Here is a 20,387-nt window from a genome sequence, read left to right as displayed (position 1 = left end):
ATGGCCCAATCCCTCGCACGGCGTAGACATTGTTCTCTTGCTCCTCGTAACAGAGGTCAATGGTGACAGGGTGATGGCAGTTGTGAACTTCGTTACTAAACCCATCCAATGCGGCCAAGGCACAGGCGTTGATCCTGAAGATATCGTCGCCTCCATTGCGGATAATCCAAGTTTTAGCGTGAGATTTGCGAAATGACGAGGTCGCCGTACTTTAGGATGGGAGGTGCCAGAGGAGTGGGATTTAGCTCGTCGCCTGTGGTAGTCTCGCGGATGTATGCATGCAGCATATTCATGTCACGTTCTACAAAGGCCGTGTCGGAGTATGGAACGCTTGCCTCGACGAAGCAGAGACGGATGTGCTCACCCCGACCGGGGATGGCATGCCAGCAGATGAGTTCACAAGGAGATTGTTCGTAGAGTGCGATGTGGTCATGATCACAAGCACCTAGGCAAAATGAACACGTTTATTGTTATCTGTGGGAGAATATTTTGCCTTACAATAGCTATTTCAAGAAAATTATAGATGAAGATGGAGAAGCAGGTAAAATAAGATGTTACCAGTGAAAGGGATGGCACTAGCATTGTACAAATCGTGTTAAGCACACCGCCATTCTCAATTTACCTTTTCAGCCCGAATCCATCGTAATATATCATATAGACACCTTACAGTAGGCCTTGAGTGAGACCCGACAGCTTGGGGCTTTTGATTGATGCCACTTGAGTGATCAACTCGTTCAGCGATACTCAGATGCGTAGGAATTAGCCTATCTCTTTGTATTCCAAAATTTCTTACGAACTTAATCTCTTGAGCAGGTGAAAGGGATATGAAGCCCCATATTTACTTCTAAAAGAATCAATTAGCGGGTAGTTGCACAAGGCGTTACTAGCAGGTAAACGATAGGATGGAATTCATACCTTCAATCTATCCATAATCTGCTGTAGTTTCGAAAAAAAACATGTCTTGATTCAACTGAAACTCGAACTCGCTGAATTGGGGGCACCTGCTATTCGTCGACTTGCTAGACGCGCTCATCGAATTTAGCGCACGGGTAATCCGCTCTCGACGCCTTGGATTATTCACCCCTTTTATCTCGTCTTCACCCACCTCCTTCGCGATGAGCTTGTTAATGTAGAGCAGGAGGCCGACCGAGCCGGCAGCAATCGCTGTCGCGACGTAGCTTCCGCTGTACATCTTGACGAGCCCGTCCCGACCCGTTTTCAGGGGCACATTTTCTCCCGGGAAGCAATTGTCGTAATCGTCGCCGTGGACCCAAGAGCATTTGTCACCGTTTTGGTGCCGGCGTCGATGCAGATGCATTTCTGTGTCGAGGTGGGAAGGCTTGCTTTAGAGTCGCTGCCATGCGCCCGCGAAGAAGGCGACGCCGCAGTGCTTCATGCTGCAACTCTCCAAGGACTTATTGCGACCTGAAATCCCATATATAAATAAACCTAGAGTTCCCTAACGAACAGAAGAAGGACTGTGGCTATAAGAGATCCTTAAAATTTTATTAGTTGAATATAACTAAGCCCCAAGCCCTCTATATGAGCCCTTGTGCTGGATATAACGATTACCTCTATAGAGTCACGCCATTATAACGTATCATGATGGTACGACGAGCGCCCCTACCACCCATAGGTTAAGAAAGGAGCTATAAGAAATAGGTGCCGTAGAGAGATATAAAAAAAAAAAAAAAGACAGCATACAATTCTGACCAGATTTCAGGTAATTGGCTCCAATCTGACAGTACGGGAGGTACCGCTCCGGGGAAGCAATGAGGATTTCCTAGATCCGTGTACGGACACAATCAATCAATCAATCAAATAGACGTATTCAATACCTTCCGCACAGCTGAAAGATCATCCACCACATTCTGTCCCTCTGATTTCAAGTATTCTAGTCCCCTCGCACCTAACCTGTACTCATTCGAGCTCCCCTTAGAGGTTTCTAGCAGAGAAATGAAATCTTCCCACTGGGTTGAAAACGCGGCCCAACACCCTTACATTCCCAGGCATCCTGGCTTCCTCAGCCCTTCGTAGTCGCTCCTCTTCCCTCTGCCTCGCCTCCTCTTCCTTCCTCCTCTTCTTTTCTTTCTCTTCTTGCACCTGTTGTCGTATTATTTTCGCTCTTTTTCTTCGGTGAATTTCAAGGTCCTTTTTAATGATCTGGCAAAGGGATTCCGACGATACCTCGAGTAGGGGTGTTTTCGACTTTCTTACTGAGCTTATATCGCTCTCACAAACACAGTCCTCTAAAGAAATGTGTAGTGGCGTTGATTGAATTGCTTTGCCTGTTGCACCTCGGAATTTCTGTAGTGTACATTAACTTTTGAGCTTTACTACTAATATTTGCAAAGGTTGTACCTGTTCTTGGACGCGCCTAATCGCTACTTTGTTGTTTTTCTGGATCGTTGCTCGCCATACCAAAATTGAAGCTTCTCCTGTTATATTTTTCTCATCGGTTGCGTAGGCCTGCGCTTCGCTTTCATTCATTTCGCTAGTGCGGTACATTTTCTTTAGCCTTCTCTCATTCTTACGCTCAGCTTTATATATCGCGCCCATATATACTCCAATAACGGTGCGGATTTTGCCATTTGAACGTTCTACTATTCGAAGTTAGTTATCGCTATATTAAGTATAATTTATAAGAGATGCGAAACTGCAAGCACACAACCCTAACATTAACTTTACTTTGAACAAAGCAAACTAGCATCTCTAGGAGAATAGCTTACTATATGCTTTAGCCTTATCTTTTAGCTCTTCTTTAGTGTGGTGAGAAAATTCGATCTCAAATAACAAGGCTGGATAATCGCACGCAAGCTTGCAGTCATGTAATATTCCGCCATCAGGCGATTTCGAATCCTTCGCTTCTTTTAAAGCAGGAAGTTCAAGATGTTCGTTGCCGTGTGATCGAAGGGTCTTAGCGGCATTAGAGATTTCAGGATTGTTCGATTTCTCAAGCTCGGCTTGCCACAATGTAAACCGCTTATTCAATTCCCCCGCTATTCCTTCATGTACCCTAGTAACCATTCGGATTTCGAACTGCTGTATAGAGTGTGTATACTCAAATCTATGGTACTACGTAAGTATTGTCCACGACATATCGTAAGGGAACCTACCGTAGTTTGTCTGGAAAGTCCTCGCTATCTTGTATTATTTCAAACAATTGCTTGTACTGGCTAGGAGTAAGTTTTCTAGTTGGATTCTTGATACAAGTACGTCTGATTGTTGGTAGTGATTTGATCAATCTGATCGTATCCTGTACCCGGGCATCTGCCCGGGAGTTACGTTGCCGGGCCAGGTTGAATAAGCTGATAACTGAGTTACGTAGCGATGCAAGCAAGGAAGAGATTACTTCTTGCTCCGGGCACGAGGCTGTAGATGCTTCTTCGCTGACCTCGCTATCAGTAGAGTAATGCGAGCAGTGATCGCTCTCATCTACAATTTTCTCGTAGTGCTTGTTGTGGATTAGGTATTGCGAGCAGCAACCTGTACTTGTAGCGTCCGCGATCTCTTCGGTCGAGGGTATGTCTGATGAGATAGTTGTCACAGGACCAATATCCCTTTGACAATCCAGACACACGGGCGCCTTCTTGCGATGACTAGGTACGTTAATGATGGATTCCGGCGAGGTATCAGGGGTAGGCTGTCCACAGCTACCCCAGTTCCCCGCTTGACCAGGCTCTGGCGTTGTGGGTTGGGTGCCTGCTTCGGAAGAATTGGGGCTTGATTCCTGCTCGAATGAATTGATGATTGGAATTCCATCTGCCGCATGCATGGCTTGCATCTTGGGACTGGTTATTGTATAGAAGCAGTGTTGGGTATTGTAGCTTATATGACATGGTTGGGGTATTTCAAGAGTACCAGAGAATCGGGTCAGTAAACCATTTTGCCCTCTTGAGTGGGGTTTGCGAGAAGTAATCAGCGCGCTTACTTCGGTTAATTAAAAGCATAATAGTCTAAGAATGGAAGATCGTCAGTACTCCCTTGTGGCGTACTCCCTTGTGGCCTATTGTATGCTAATGGTCAAGGGTATGGTTTGAATAGAGGCACCAAAGTTGCAGTTTGTCCTTATCATGTAGTACCCGGTGCTAGAGTGGCTGCTACGTTGGAACCTATTAGCGCCCGTCGAGATGCGCACAACGACAATCCAACAGGATTGATTGTTCGTCGTCGCAGACCGAAACCAGACGACCAATACCAGATGACCAACACATAGGTTCGCCTCCTTTGGTGCATGTTCCTCCTGCTGACCCTAGCCTTTGAGTTGGTTTCAACAATCTACCCACGCATCGACCAGGGAGAGTGGGTGTAAACCAATTGGACGAGGTTGGATCTGCAGTATACAGGTGGACGCAGTCTGACTTCAGTTAGCTGCAATATTTGCACACTGTAATATACTTCGAACAACGTACCAAATCAGGGGTAGTAAGGTATAAGGTTATTGTAGGTTATTAACCAATGCCTTTTTTTAACTATATAATTAGTTTGCTAGCCCAGACTGCCTAGGATTCTGGCGTCTATTTTAAGAAGCGAAGTCTATATAACCTTACTTTCCAATATTGCCCAATATTGCCTGTATATCTTTGAAAGATCATGAACAGGTCTTTCGTACGGCCGAAGTGCAAGGCGAACTGCATATTCATCTTCGTACAGAGGTTACACGTGTAACATCCAGCGCCGGGGAGATGATAAAGTCGTTATGAAGATTGGTATTGAATCTGAGACTGATATTTTGACGACGACGAAAGCTGCCAGAAAGCGCCTATTTGGCGGCGCTACGACCGAGCCCGTAGACCCTATCCATATTTCACCTAAGATGTTTAGGATCCGCAACCTTTACGGAGCTGAGGAGCTACAAGAGGGCAGTTCCGCACTGTTACACGTGTAACCTCTGTACCGGCTGAAATATGCAGTTCGCCTTGCACTTCGGCCGTACGAAGGACCATTGCAGGCTGTTCATGACCTTTCAAGACATGCAGGCAATATTGGGCAATATTGGAAAGTGAGGTTATACAGACTTCGCTTCTTGAAACAGACCCTAGAGACCCAGGCGGTCTAGGCTGGCAGATCATTTGTATATAGAGTCATTTCAAGCCACCAACAGCCGAGAAGGAGTTGGTTGGTCAAGGACTACTGCAGCCCTAGTAGATCATTGTAATCTGAATTCCCAGTTCCAAGCCCAGTTTAACTGCCCTTGTTATACGCACTCATGTCGATGGAGACGATTGACATGAGTAGATTCACGGGGGTCGAGTTGTCATTGCAGAATTAGCAACAAGCTAGCCAGCAGGGAGGTGCAGTCAACCCGAAGCAGCAAGGGGGTAGTGGTACAGCTGGAGGGGAGGGGGATAAATGACTGGTTCGCATCCAATAGGTATTTGTCATGTGGCACTTGGGGTAATCCCGACCGTGTAGCCCGAGTGTTGGGTAATATAGCCACGTCGAGAGTCCTGTCGATTGGGGGCTACAAACTTTGAGAAGCAGACGATTTGGTAATGCTCAAAAGAGTGGCTAGGAATTTGACGGAGGGTTCATGTCGTTATCGTCAAGGCTAATTTATTAATTCTCACTATGAAATAAGATTCCTTATATACTGATAGATATTGAGCAATGATATTCTCGGAGGCTATTCGGGTCAGCTTAGGTAATTGCATATATATCTTAATAAGCAGTTTAGAAGATGATTAATAAGTGGGGTAAATGGATGAGTCATTCAGTTATCCAGTACGGAAGGAGAGTTGTATGAATAGGAATACAGAATACGGTCTTCCTAACCGCGGGGATAACCCGCTGTATATAAACCTAGCCGCTGCCCTGAAGGTGCCCTGAAGGTGCCCTGAAGGTGCCCTGAAGGTGCCCTGAAGGTGCCCTGAAGGGTGCCCTGAAGGGTTCCCTATCGAACCCACTGGAAGGTTCGAACCTATAACTCATACCCAGATGACTAATACCCTGCAGGTGAATTACCTAATTAGGTATTAGGTAAACAACCTGACTGACATCCCCTCTTAATTTTATAAGCTGAATACAGCTTATAGAATTAGCAATCCAGTTCCAGGAAAAATGAATAAAACCTGTTAAATTAATAAATAAATAGATAAAGGAAAAAAGTAAAACCTTTATAAGAATCTTAAAGGAAAAGTGAAAAAACCCTTTATATATATATATATAAGGTAGTAAATACCTTAAGGTGAGGAAAAAAGCATAATAGTCAATATATAAAAACCTTGTTTATTAATTATTATTAATTATTTAAACTTATAATGCGCGATTATTATAAATATAAATGAATATATTTAATGAAAAAACTATACATTGTATAGAAAAAAGTTATTTTATTTGAAAAAACTATATAATGGATAAAAAATCATGTTAAAAGTAAACCTTTTATATATAAGGAAAAACCTTTTACGTATATATACCTGCTAATGCTTTAAAAGCATTAAACTCTGGTTTAGCTGATATTTTGATTAGAAAATTAGCTAAATTGTCTTTAGAGGGGGTATGAATTAATTGAACTTGTTTATTATTTACTGCATTTTTTAAAAAGTAGTAAATAATAGAAATATGCTTGGATTTTTTATAAAATTCTTAATTTTTAGCTAATTTAATAGCGGATTGATTATTTATTAATATAATAGGAATATTATCCTTATAATTAAGTTAAAGGTTAGCATTTAGGAATGTAATTATATTGGATAAGTAAATAGCTTTTTTAATTGTTTCCTTTAAAGCTATATATTTTGCTTTATACATGCTTAAAGTAATAGTTTTTTATAATTATAAAGCTTAGCTAATTATATTATTATTATTTAAATTATTTAAATAGGAAATTGCATAATTATTTATGGATTTTTTAGTATTAATTTTATTAGCTTAATTGTTATTTGTATAACCTTTAAGGGTTAAATTATTACTAATACAATTATATTTAATACTAACTTCTTTATGTTTTAATAAATAATACTATATATAGTTTAGGGCATTAAAATGCTTTGAATTGGGGTTATTTATAAAACGAGAATAGTATATTACTATAAAGGTAATATTTATTTTAGTTTTTAAAGCTAGGTATAATAAATTGCTTATTTACTTTTAGTAGCTATTAATGTCTTTAGGGCTTATAGTTAAGTTATTCTTTTCGAACTTAAGTCCTAAAGTCCTAGGTAGGTCCTTTAGCCTATATAAGGGGTTATTTATTATATTGAACTTATTTAATAGCTTTTCTATATAGCGGTTTTAATTTATAAATAACTTTTTAGTATTATAATTTATATTAATATTATTTCTTAAAAAGGAAAATATTAGGTTAAGATTTTCTAGTTTTATGAATTTATTTAATTAGTTTTCGATTATTTCTACTTCTTTATATGATGGGGCTATTAAAAGCATATTATTTATATAGTAGATTAAAGCGGTTTTTAATGCTTTATTTATAAATACCCCTTTATTTTAAGGTAATATAATAAATCCTATTTTATATAAATAGTTATATAGGAATTTATATTATAAACGAGGTAATTGTTTTAAACTATATAAGGCTTTATTTAAAAGCCTTACCTTATTATTAGCTTTTTCTTTATTAAAAAAGCTTTAAGGTAATTTAATATATATTTTAACGTTAATTTTAGTATAGCAGAATGCGTTTTTAATGTTATATTGTATAACTATATAGCCTTTATTTATTGCTATTATTAATAGTAAGTGTTAGGATTTTGGGCGATAGGTTGTTGAAAAGGTTTTTAGGAAATTAATACTTAGTTTTTAATTAAAGCTTTAAATATAATATCGAGCTTTAAATTTAATATTTTTATTTTTATTTAATATATATTTATCCTTTATTAAATTAGGATTATTTATTACCTTTTTTTATAAATTTAATGGTTTGGAAGTGCTTTTTTACTTTTAGGTAAATTAGTTATATTAAAGACTCCTTGATTTTGAAGTTCTTTTATTTTTGCTAAAAAAGTTAAATACTATTCCTTTTTATTATTAAATTCTATAGCTTCTTTTTAATTCCTTAGTTTAGCTATAGCTATAGTTAATATAAAATTCCTTATTTTTTTATTATCTTTTTAATTTTTAATATTATTTAATATTATTATAAAATCTAATAATAAAGTATTTTTTATATTATATAGGTTATTAATATTAACTATTATAGTATTATAGATTTTTTCCTTTTTTTTATAAGGGTTTTCGAAAATAATAGATTTATTAGCATTACTTTTATTCCTTTTTTTTCGTTTTTCCTTTTTTTAATTTATCTTTTTTATATTTTTCTTATAAAATAGGTTAAATAACTTAATATTTTTAAAATTAGTAAAATACGTATTTTTTAATATATAAATATCTTTAACCCATTTAGGTCTTTTTAATAAAATATTATATACTTTATATATATTACTTTTATATAGTTAAAATAGATATATAGCTTTATTACCTTTCGGAAATAGCTTATTCTTTTTTTTATTATTATTATAATAATATAAAGAACTAAAGGCTTTTAAATTACCTATATAAGGTATTTTTTTATTATAAGCTTTATAAGGGGTTTTTAACTTTAAGGCTATATAAGGAGTAATATTATATAAATAAATAGCTTATAATAAAGCTTCCCTTTAAAGATAAAAAGGGAGATTAATTATATATAATAGTAATTTAACTTTATTTATTAAAGTTAAGTTTATCCTTTTAATAAAACTATTATATTCCTTATTATACGGAGGGCTTTTAAGGTATTTTATTCCGTATTATTTGAAATAGATTATAAAGCGGTTATTTATAAATTTACCACCGTTATTAAAGAAAAATTCCTTTATTTTTTTACTATTATTAGTACTATTTTTTATTTATTTTTTATATTTTTTAAAAGTAAGGAATGTTAAATCCTTATTTTTTAATAGCTTAACTTTTAAATATTGAATCTTTTTATTAACGAAGGTTATATAATAGCGATATTTATTATAGGTTAACGGAAGAGGTTTATTTAAATTGCTATATATCCGTTTTAACTTTATATATTTATTTTTATTATTAGATTTCTTATAAATCTTTTTCTACATTTTAATTTAAAGGTAAGTTTTATATTTAGTTAAATAAGCTTTTTTTATAGCTTTATATAGTATTTTTATCTTTGAATTCTTTAATAAGTATGATAAAGGCTTTTTATTTATATAGCTTAAACGAATATGCTATTTATAAAACTTGTTATTAAATAAAGGAGTTTTTACCGGTTAAGTATTTATTCTTTCTTTTGGCTTTATAGGGTTATTTTAAATAATCTTATTAGTTATATTGGTAGCCTTTTTTGTTAAATTAACTATTTTAGTGAATGTATGTAATTTAATATAGAAAAGACCTTTATTTTCCTTTCCTTAAGTTAATAATTTGTTATTTCTTTTATTTATTATTTTAATTATTGGATTATTAATAATAATAATGGTATGATTAAGTTTTTTATATTTATTAGATTTATTTTTAATTGGGGAATATAATAAACCTTGTAGAATTTAAAAGATTTTTTAATATTTTAAAAATGACCTTTTAATTTACCTATTCTAATTATACATATAATTTTAGCTTTTCCCTATTTAATAGACTTATTAATTGGTTTATAATTATAAAGAATATTCTTATTATAAGTTATATAAATTATAGCAGTACTATTTATTTTAAATAGAATTATTCTATTACGAAAATTTGATTTTTTATAGGTTTTTAAGTTTTTATTTAATTTTTTATTAGTTTTTCTTTTAATTATATTAATAGATTGATTGCTAAAGCAAATATCTTTATTAATTCCTTTATTTAAGTTATTTATTTTAAGGTTATTAGTTATAGAATTTATAAAGGGTATAGGGGGGTTATTTACTTTTATATCCCTTTTTTCTTTATTTTTATAATCCGGTTTACCTATTGGGGTTTTAACTTAAGGGTTAAAGTTAATATCTTTAGTAGTTATATCTTTATTATTAAATGTATTGTTTAAGTTTATAAGGTTTTTAATTTGGTTAACTTTTTAGAATTCTTTAATTTTTTTAACTATTTATTTTATTTCTTTAATGTGGCAATTAGGGCTAATTGCTTTTATTTATATTTTTCCTATTTAAGTTTAATATTATTCTTCTTTTTTTTTATCTTCTGTTTATTTTTTTAAATTTTTAGCGCTTTATTTGGGTATAAAAAATAGCATTCCTTTTTAATATAACCTTTAAGTTTATAGTATAAATATTGTTTATTTTTATTTGCTTTTTTAACGTTTTTAGCTTTGTTTATTATATTTATAGCTTTGTTATTATAATTCTTCGATTTAAATGTATTAATTAGTATTAAGAAAAGTGTATCGAAGGTATAGGCGTTAGGGTCCTTTTATAGGTTTTAAGTGATATTATCGATTAATTTTTTATAATTACCATTTAAATAGTATAATACTTAGGATATTATTACCTTTTTAAGTAATTTAATACTCTTTTAGGTTAGGTTATTATTTAATTCTTTAACTTTATTTAAGTATACTTTTATAAAAGTGAAGTAAGATAAAAAAGTGTTAAATAGTTCTTTAAGGGTAAGGAATTTAATTGTAAAGCTTTTTAGGTTATAAAGATTTTCTAGCTTATTTTATGCTTTAATTAGGTTATTAATATTATATAAATGTATAAGAGGGGCATCTTTATATAATAGTTAAATAATATTGAATGCTTTTTCTTTTTTACGTAGGTTGGTATTGGTATCGGTAATAGTAGAGTAGCAGTTATTCTTTTTTAAGGTTGCCTTTACTTTTATTTTCCAAATAGGATAATTAATGGAGCTTATAAACTTTGCTACTTTATAAGTATTTGATTAAAATATATTTATTTTTATATAGTGTATAGTACGTTTGGATATATGGGTTTATAGGGGTAAGGGGGTGGGAAAGTGTAGCTTTTTTGTGGAAAAAGTGAAAGTTTTGCGATTTCGATCGAAAACGTTTTAGTTATAGCTTAAGTATGGCTTAATTGATTCGATTGTGGCTTAGTTGATTCAATAGGGGTTGCGAAAGGTAGCTTAAGGGTTTTGAAAGGGTGGTTCGAAAGGGTTAAAAGGGGTTTTTATTTCCGGTAAATATATATGTAATTATACCGGACTTATAACCTTTCGGAGGCTATTTGGGTTAGCTTAGGTAATTGTATATATATCTTAATAAGCAGTTTAGAAGATAACTAATAAGTGGGGTAAATGGATAAATCATTTAGTTATCCAGTATAGAAGGAGAGTTATATAAATAGGAATATAGAATACGGTTTTCCTAACCGTGGGGATAACCCGTTGTATATAGACCTAGCCGCTGCCTTAAAGGTGCCTTGAAGGGTGCCCTGAAGGGTTCCCTATCGAACCCATTGGAAGGTTCGAACCTATGACTCATACCCAGATGACTAATACCCTGCAGGTGAATTACCTAATTAGGTATTAGGTAAACAACCTGACTGACAGATATTACTAGGTACCTAGATAACCTATATCCAGTTTGAGGCAGCGTTCAGCCTGAAGTTGGAAACGAGGAGCGAAAAGAGGGAGAGGGGCGAGAAGGGAGAAGGGAGGGAGGTGGGAGGGCAGAGCCTCATGGGGGTCACATCAAGCAAACACTGCTAAGGTATGCAGCCTTGGTATGCAGTATTGAGTTGGCCTGCTCCGTTCCTACTTGAACCGGAACAATAGTAGCATATGTAAGTTATTGCGGTATAGAGCCCCTGGCCACAACTTAGCGGTTGTTCCAGCAGAATCGTCCGCCATCCCCTCCCAAACTTCCGACATGAGCTATACAGTGTGGTAAGTTCCAAGTAGATAGCAGTAAATCCCACGGCGCTCATAGTGTGCATCACTTTATTCACCAGCCCATGTGTTGTAAGTGGTGCTGAAACCGATACTATTTCTAGTTTAGTTATCATCAATGAACCCGGAGGTCAGCCAGATAAATCGCAGTCTTTGGAATCTATTGCCCAACATTTCCATTGTCGACATGCTGTTGAATACGACCTCATCCCTGCGGGGTACAGTTCCTTAGGGGAAGAGGGCTTTGGCAACGAGCGGAGAATATCCTACAAGACTTGATTATTCGGGACGGCTAGTCGGGACTAGTAAGTTCTTGTGCCCAATGACCTCGGGAGAAGGGCTCCGACACCGAACTTTCCAGCGCGTTGACCTTTCTGTTATAGGGCAAAAGCATATCGAACGATTACGAGATATTGGTCTTCAAATGCTATGGTGTCGGTGGTCTCCTTCTTTGGCAGGTATACAGCCATGGCTCAAACTCGCTGCTACCCCATGCCATTTTGACACAAAATTAGATTATTCTGTTATCGGCATCTAGTTCTCGGTATATGGCGCTTTCACAATCTACGCACCTTCTTGTCTGTTTTGCAACACCCCAAAGGAATGGTTTCCTCCCTGAAGTTGAGTGAGATTGATCCGTTTAATCTATTACTTGCATTCCAATCGACTCTACCTAGCCTCGAGAATGGTGTTAATACCATGCTCAAGAAACAATATGATATCGTTAACTTTATCGAGGTGGACTCGAGATGGTACCGCGCCACTATCGTAAGTTACTTGTATTGCCCCTGTCGCATCTGGATAATCTGTATTGACAATTGATCGCGTCCAAAGATGGCCAATGAGTACTGCTCAACCATGGGTATACCTGGAGAGGAGAATGTCCAGATTATCTGTGACCATGCTGAATCATGGGCAAATGCTTTAAGTGGGCAAAAAGTTGCTGATGTCATCATCAAGAAAGTAGAACGTGCGGTCGAAGCTGAGCGGAATGGTTAGTCGAGGGTTTATCTATCGAGTCCTCATCTCTACCCTATTCAGGGGCCAAAACATGGCGACATTCGCGAACAAACTAGCCAATACTCAACACAGTCAACTTAAGAAGCCAGTACCACGACTTCCTCGAACGACTCAGCGGGTACGCAATTGCTAGCTCACCGCCCCTATTACCTTGGACTAGGCCGCTAGTACCTGGCTCGGTAGATTGGGTCAAGACGACAGAAAGCTTTGCCAACTAGACTAGTGCCTCCGGCCCCTCGGTGCTGCACATCATGGGCCAGCCAGGCTCTGGAACCACCATTTTGTCCGAGCACATTATCGAGCTCCTGAGATCCAATAACAATGCTAACCCCATATTAGCCTCTTTCACGGTGGCAGGTGTTTCTAGTGCATCTGGGCTCTCACACACCATAGAGATGCTTGTGACTCTATCCCGGCAGTTTCTCTTGCTCAAGCCAGAAGCGTTCCGGGGCTGCTCACTCCTCTGTTCGTGGAAATGAGAATCCCAAGAATCATCATCACAGAGACTATTCCGTGGTCACTGCTTCACTGCATCGTCTCTGCAATTCGCGATCCAATTTGCATCTGCATCGAACACATTGATCTTCTCAGTCAGACTCCAGGGTGGGGGGATGCGCTCGTAAAGCTATCTCATATTGGCCATAGGGTCAACTTCTGCAAAATTTAGTGACACCCACTTCATCCTTAACTTCTACGATTCCTGACAACTGTGGAGAAACCACTCAGCAACGTTCCAGTGAAGCGTGGGCGGACGCGTGCAGAAGATGTACGGACTATGGCAACTCACAACTAGGTCGGACATTTTACGATGCCTCTTACTTTATCATTTCACTTGAGGGTCATCAGGCTCTGTTTTCGCACATCGAAAAGGGGGTGCGAGATCAACTACGTCGATGGACGCAGGGGAAAATGGTGTGGACGTAAATTTCGGCGAGAACCCCAAAGTCAAGTTCAAATACGACCTGCCGAGCAGTTTTACATCTAGCGGTTCGAGCAACACGCCACCGAAGCTGGAATCATCATCGGGTCGGGACGAAATATCGACACGTAGGAAAAGGAAGCTAAAGCGTACGGGCTCTATGCCGTCCCAAAGATGAGGTGGAGCTCGCCCGAATAGATATGAATGAATACGGATCGATGGTTGATACTAGTATCGAGTTGGTAGAATTATTTGTGATCGGGTAGGCATGGGATTCGGATTCATAAAATGCCAGTGAAGTAACAGCGTATTATGGAGTATATTGTTTTTAAGCAATGTCTGCTCCGCCCTTAAAGCGTTATGTAGGTAATTTATATAGTTATTGGATTGTTGGCTTATAGTAGATCTATTGGCTTTGCCTCTGATCTCTCCTCAGTTCAGCTAATCTACACAACCCCCTTAAGCCCAGCCTTTGTTGTGGTTTTTGCCGTTAGGATAGTGACCGTTCCTATGAGACAAGCCACAGCACTGAAAATGGCTAACTGATCGAATCTCCCGTACCTGGCGAGAAACGCACCATTGACTGGAGGACCGATGAGACTAGCCAGAGCTCCGATAGCCGAGCCCTGGCCGATATAAGTACCAGTATTTGAGGGGTTGCTGGCAGCAGAGGCAAGGCTAGTTGAAAAGCAAGACGAAGTGCCCCCTGAGAAGAAGCCATAGAATACTGTAAAGGTTATAATGGCGCCTTTAGTGGTAGCATGTGTCCAAACAAATAACAGTATGGATGAGATAACAGCAGCGGTAGCGAATATGTTCAGTCGACCAGCTCGGTCTGATAGGGTCCCCAGTATGAGACGACCGAAGAATGATGATCCATTCAGGATTGCTACAAGGTAGTTTGAGAATAGGGGATCTACCCCACGACTGAGGGCGTATTCTGGGAGGAAGAAGTATGGGGTGAATATACCCAAATTAATAACAAACCCGGAAGCAATAACAAGTGCATACGTGACCTCTGTGAGCGCTCTCGGGAGGAAGAACTTGTTTTTCCGAGGAGGTAAGCGCTCCTTGATTGCTATGCATGAGAGTGCGAGGAGGGCTAGAATGATAAACCCAATGATCCGTACTGCCCATCCAAAGCCCAACTTCGAGATATCGAATAAGCGTGGTAAAGCCAGCGGGAAGATCACACCACCAACTGAAGAACCGGCGACGACTAAACCCATAGCGGCGCCACGTTTTCGGAAGAAGTATTGCGGCGCTGCGGCGAAGGCGGGGTTGAGAACCATACCGCTGGAAACCCCTCCGAGGATGCCTTGTGCCAGAATAAAATGCCAGTATTGTGATGAGATGCTGGTTAACATGACAGATGCCACGTAAATAATACAGGCAGGAAACAGTATCTGTTAGATGTAAGTCCATTTGAACACACGACACGACTCTCCCAGGGGACATATCTCACATACCTTGGCGCCATGACGGTCAAACAAAGGTCCAGCTACCAACCCGGCGGAAAAAATGAAGAAAAATTGTAATGATCCGATCCAAGCGATAGTAGACGGGCTCTCGTCACTGAGTTGATGTTGGATATAATACGTCTGGAACACCCTACGCATCATTAGCGGATAATTGTTTCTGCTGCCCGTATAGCTCAGTGCGGGGTCTAGACGAGACAGTAAGCATACCCAAAAGAGGTGACATAACCTAAAGTGCAAAACGAGACGAGAGATGCACCGGATGCCACCCCCCATGCTCGCGCGCCACCTTCGGGAAAATCGTGTTGCCCAGTTGGTTGCGGGGTTGGGTCAGCAGGCTGATCATCCTTCTCGGGAACCGAGACAGGTGCCGAGGAATCACTAGGGTCCATGGCGTTAAGCTTCGTCGATGGCAATCGATCAAGACACCTAGCGAGAATAAAAACGGGTTGTTGATTGGCCAGATGTGTAAAAAGTAGGCTGAGAGTCGAAAAACCGTTGCTGGAGGGTAGGGAGAAAATTTTATAAATGCGCTCACAGGGGTCCTGTGCATCCTAATTGTGAGACGGGTGTTCAAAACATCCGTCCGAAAACCTTGATTTGCGAAAATGGAGGCAAACAGCGCGACTGGATTGATCGGAGGTGGTATTCGCCTATAGGACCTCGCATTTGACGAATACCACTGGATATAGTCGTCTTGAGCGGTGCCGAAGACTGGAGTACCATAGAGTAGCATCCAATACAAGCAATCTCTGGCGCCGGTACTACCCCGGAAGGACTCAAAGCCAATAGCTCCAATCTCCCTCTTCTCTAGGCAGCAGTTGCTTCCTACTATAACTTAAGGATTCGCGATTAGGCGAACGACTCATCACCTCCAGTTCATACAATATCTATAACCACGGCACGAAAGCAATTCATAGCTAGCCCATTTTTGTTTTTTACTTATCACTGACTGGCTGAGCAAGCTAATGATTGGAAGATGCCAAAGCGGTTGAACTAATATACCCCGCCCGCCCTCGTCGTGTATTTCTATAACCGATTGTCATGCGTTGCATAGGTCTAATAACAACAGTCACAGTTAGGCAAGTTATGCAAGGTCAGGCTTATACTTGGGTTAGGTAGTAGATGGTCTGTCTGTTTGTCGCCCTGTCAGGCATATCCGACGGAAGCGATCTTCGCTGTGTGTGGTGGTATTTTCATCCCACCTAGTCTCCTGTCAAACCTGTGTACGAAGTAGGTATATTATTTAGTGATTACATCTTTACACGTAGCGTGCTTTTCAAGTTACACAAACTGCACAGAAATCAGTCCACGAAATTACGGATGTGTCGGTTGCCCCGGCTGACATCCAGTATGTTGCAGCGATGCGCTAGATATGCGAATTCGTACTCTTGTAGTGAAGAGTTACAGGATTACCGAGTGCAAAGCCATTTCATTCAAATACAATAGTTCCCCTTCCTTTCTATCAGATCTTAAAATGGGTTGTTTCCCTACCAGGTCATTGCATTCCACTCATGCTAGGTACCTGCTATTACCCAACGGGTACATCAATACATCTTACACGTCCATCATCTTTTCGCGGATGAGCTGATCCAACTCGCTAGAATTTGCGACACAGTGTGTTTTGCGTACCACTACCACTACCACTGCAACGTTAGCTAAGACAATTCGTTATTGGCTCGCTTCCTCATTGATCTGCGTCTACGAAGTACGTAAAGAATACGATCAGTGTAGAAAACCAAAACGCACTGTCAAACGAGGAGGAGCTAGGTAAGATTAAGGACTCTAGAGACACTGATCCTGTCAAAATATGCTTAACAATCAACGACTGTCGAAAATCCTTGAATCCTCGACGACGACGACGAGGAGCGATTCCGAGAGTATTCGAAAGTAATTCTGTGCCGAAGCCTTTTATTCCAATGTTTAGAGTATGAGCTACTAGAAGGTGAATGATAGGTACCATACACTTTCCAGGGGGACAACCACAGTGCTCAATAAGCTGAGTCAGACTCGAGCGCTACGGCGAGCTATGCCGTCGAGTCCTTGCGTGGCCTGTGATTCTTCGCCTACGTATATTCGTTGAAGATGATTTCGTGTCACGTTGCGTTTGCAGTACCGCATACACGTACCGGTATGTGCAGCACCTGGCTTCATCTGCTGATGCTCAGGGGCAGTATAACGTACGCAGTCGACTGCTATGCTGGCCACCAGTCATATGGTCCGTTCGGACCCCTTGTTTACAGTGGTAACTAGCTAGCCTCGACTCTATATGCGTTATGATCTGACATCCTAACCTCCGAGGACCGTCATTATAGCTCATATAAGAGAGGTTGGGATAGCTTCACATTTAAGTGGAATTGTATGCAGTGTTCCTACTGAGCGCATACGTAAGTGACGCGTGTAAGGTGATCCCATTTTATCCTCAAGCCATAGAACAGGTCAGGACGAAATCAAACTCAAAGAATGATCGCTATAATTACACTAAATGCTAGAATGCGCTGTATACCTCAGTATGTCCGACGGATCCGTCACCTCCAATTTCGACGCTCTGAGATCATCACCACGCATAGTGACAGCATCTAGACTCATGTAGATGAAGACACGATAGTCTCCTTCATAACTGCGATCCCTTTATCACCCGCCGCTTGCACCAGGCCCGTGTCTGATCGATTTCCATCGTGTGCAATGGCATGCGCTTCGTGTTCCCCCGTGTTACCGAGTTCGATGGCCCTCTGATCCTGCTCCTCTGCGATCCGGTCGAACCCGGAATTTGTCGACCATAGCAAGTAACGCTTGCTCGACTTGGCACCAGTGGACTTCGAACCAATAGTAACCATGCCCGATTCCGACGAGTAGTCAGGGGATTTGGTTTTCCGAGATTTGCTACTGCTGCTGAAAAGGTCCAGGATTGGTTTCAAGTGCGGACTGCAAGCAACCATCATGCCAACTCCGGGCTGTATGATCGTTAAATACAGGGTTGTTATTATTGAATAGCTCAGGTCGTCATAGTCGACAGCGTACACTTCCCAGACCCTGATAGCTGTCACAGCCACCGTGCTAGAACTGGGTTAGCTGCAGCTTATAACTCGATTATCATTGGTGAATAAAGTTTATAGACTCACAGGAAGGCGCCACTGAATATTAACGCAAGATAGATCTTCTGGGTCCTGCCGATTTGTAGATGGTATAACGGTCTGACTGGGAGCAGCAGAAGATATATATCAGTCACGATATCTACGGCTGAAACCGAGGTAAACGCCGCCTTCTCGTCGCCACAGTGTCCTCGAGCCTTTGGATCCCAGTTCAGCGATACCGGTTGACATATCAAAGCGCCGATGAAAATGGTTTGTAAGACCCAGGCAACAGTTAGGCCCATCGCAACATAAGCTGCGATTCTGAAGCTGCGGGTGAGAAAGATCCGTTGAAAGGTTCTTGCGATACTGAGTTTAATAAAGCCTAGTGAGACAGCATACAATAACTGCGCAATGAAGGTTGTTTTGGAGAATATCTCGATCTGGAATGGCTGCAACTGTTCGATATGGTAGCCAAGACCGCCGCGAACGGCCACTGCGATCAACAGTCAGCCAAAGATCAAGAAAAGGCTTACGCGCTGGGATGATTTACTGTAAATGCTATTAACGGTGTAGCCAAAGTGCGCTAGCTATAGGAGATTGTTAAATGCTGATGACTTGACTTGCTCGCTGAGGATGGTGGAAGACAAACCAGAGCGATATAGGCGAAAATATCTTCCAATAGGAAAGGTGTGAGCCTTCGTAAGTAACGCGCCCAAATGCGAAACCCAATCCACAGCAATGCCAGAAAGAACGACACCGCAGTTGTCGCGATGATAGACCGCGCGCTGTAAGTCAACGGCGGTATCTCGGCCGTGACCATGGGCCGTGAAGAATCCATTTTGAATAGAGACAAGCTGTGAATGTCTGTGGCTGAAAAGACAAGGTCCCTTGGGGCAAATTTAGCGTGAGACTGGTCTATATATGCTTTGCTCAATGTCGTCTGAACTTTTCGTAATACAAGTAAGCAGCCATCACTCTTCCTCATTCGCTCGCGGGTTCAAGGGGGCGGGTAATATTCGGTTTTGTATTATGCAATCAATGCTACTCTGACTCTGACGGTCTGCTTCTATTCGATCATTTCTCAGCGCGTCTTGCTATAGTAGTACCTTCTGACTGAATTTCATTTGCCATATGAGATGCTCAGCGAGCACAGCAGTGTGAGTGTCACAACATAAGTAGGATCATGCGTAAACAGCTGAAGGAGATGCCTGCAGATTCGCTGGTGTCTCCAATTCACCTCCGTCTTTTCTGTCCAGTCATACTCACTGGTACGTAAAGGATTCCGAGACGAACTATCTGCGATAGGAAGGAGTACCGGTAGTTGTTAGATTTCTTCTACCTATCGTAGTCCTCGTCTCAGATAACGCCTTCAGCCCCTACAGCCCCTACCACCACCGCCGCCACCCCAGATGCTAGGACTGTTATTGCAATCACGTCGCATTTCACGCCTTTAACGAAAACCTTCGTAATGTCCGCGAGATATCGTCGGTAGCCTTGATCATAATACTGTCAAGCTATCATAGCCTCATGTAGAGAATGGTTTCCAATTAAACCCGATCGCATTTAAACCCGAATTTCATAACAGAAGGCACACCATAGTCACAAAGGTCCTACAAATAAAAACGTCGTACCTATTGCTGCAAGATTTAGAGGTATTAACATTACTCTTGACCTTGAACTTCAACCTGTCATTGACAAGTTAGCTTTCAGCTTAGCGCTTAGGCGTTCACTTCTTGTTTATCATAGGTATTCCAGACCCCCCCGATCCGCTATGGTATGGAATTAGGTACACGTGCTGCTCAGCTATGCGACGGACGTACATGACCACTCTCCCCATACACGTTTCGGTTCCGAAATGTTGTTACAATCGACAACTTGATTAGAATCAAAGCACACTATACTTCGTACACAGATTGACAGTAAGTCGTACATAACAGAAATTAGGATCACGCAATCCCAAAACTTCAACAAGGGATGAAATCCGCGCCGAAGCATGCGCGAAGCAAGCAGGTAAGCAATTGAAGCAAGCAACGTGATAGCGGCACAGCATATCTTGGTTACCACGATAACACGCTACCTACCGGTAGT

General features: G+C 40.0%; 5 protein-coding genes across 5 annotated transcripts; 1 reads left to right on the top strand and 4 right to left on the bottom strand.

Annotated features, from left to right (window-relative positions):
* Window positions 1-716: 716 nt before the first annotated feature.
* On the bottom strand, window positions 717-1,506 carry F5B22DRAFT_47150 (uncharacterized protein). Its single transcript, XM_047972165.1, has 2 exons — window positions 916-1,506; window positions 717-844 (listed from the first exon to the last, which is right to left on the bottom strand). The coding sequence occupies exon 1, from the start codon at window positions 1,316-1,318 to the stop codon at window positions 923-925; it is 396 nt and encodes a 131-aa protein (XP_047824677.1). The 5' UTR covers window positions 1,319-1,506; the 3' UTR covers window positions 717-844; window positions 916-922.
* F5B22DRAFT_632111 (uncharacterized protein) lies at window positions 1,483-4,616 on the bottom strand. Its single transcript, XM_047976655.1, has 6 exons — window positions 4,413-4,616; window positions 3,932-4,357; window positions 3,117-3,861; window positions 2,730-3,067; window positions 2,362-2,603; window positions 1,483-2,307 (listed from the first exon to the last, which is right to left on the bottom strand). Exons 2-6 carry the CDS (start codon window positions 3,948-3,950, stop codon window positions 1,936-1,938), a joined length of 1,716 nt encoding a protein of 571 aa, XP_047824676.1. The 5' UTR covers window positions 3,951-4,357; window positions 4,413-4,616; the 3' UTR covers window positions 1,483-1,935.
* Window positions 4,617-12,507: 7,891 nt separating this feature from the next.
* F5B22DRAFT_652747 (uncharacterized protein) lies at window positions 12,508-13,307 on the top strand (the record flags this gene model as incomplete). Its single annotated transcript, XM_047979661.1, has 4 exons — window positions 12,508-12,576; window positions 12,643-12,802; window positions 12,901-12,946; window positions 13,052-13,307. 4 exons carry the CDS (start codon window positions 12,508-12,510, stop codon window positions 13,305-13,307), a joined length of 531 nt encoding a protein of 176 aa, XP_047824675.1.
* Window positions 13,308-14,059: 752 nt separating this feature from the next.
* On the bottom strand, window positions 14,060-16,066 carry F5B22DRAFT_47036 (monocarboxylate permease-like protein). Its single transcript, XM_047972139.1, has 3 exons — window positions 15,436-16,066; window positions 15,217-15,358; window positions 14,060-15,153 (listed from the first exon to the last, which is right to left on the bottom strand). The coding sequence occupies exons 1-3, from the start codon at window positions 15,615-15,617 to the stop codon at window positions 14,194-14,196; spliced, it is 1,284 nt and encodes a 427-aa protein (XP_047824674.1). The 5' UTR covers window positions 15,618-16,066; the 3' UTR covers window positions 14,060-14,193.
* A 1,744-nt stretch (window positions 16,067-17,810) lies between these two features.
* Window positions 17,811-19,137, bottom strand: F5B22DRAFT_652745 (uncharacterized protein; the record flags this gene model as incomplete). Its single annotated transcript, XM_047979660.1, has 4 exons — window positions 17,811-18,282; window positions 18,348-18,792; window positions 18,850-18,886; window positions 18,949-19,137. 4 exons carry the CDS (start codon window positions 19,135-19,137, stop codon window positions 17,811-17,813), a joined length of 1,143 nt encoding a protein of 380 aa, XP_047824673.1.
* Between the last annotated feature and the right edge of the window lie 1,250 nt (window positions 19,138-20,387).

Source organism: Xylaria bambusicola (assembly GCF_022495145.1).
Source record: "Xylaria bambusicola strain CBS 139988 unplaced genomic scaffold F5B22scaffold_109, whole genome shotgun sequence".
Lineage (NCBI taxonomy): Eukaryota > Fungi > Ascomycota > Sordariomycetes > Xylariales > Xylariaceae > Xylaria > Xylaria bambusicola.
The sequence above is the reverse complement of the archived record's forward strand: the minus strand, read 5'-3'. Positions and strand labels throughout refer to the sequence as shown.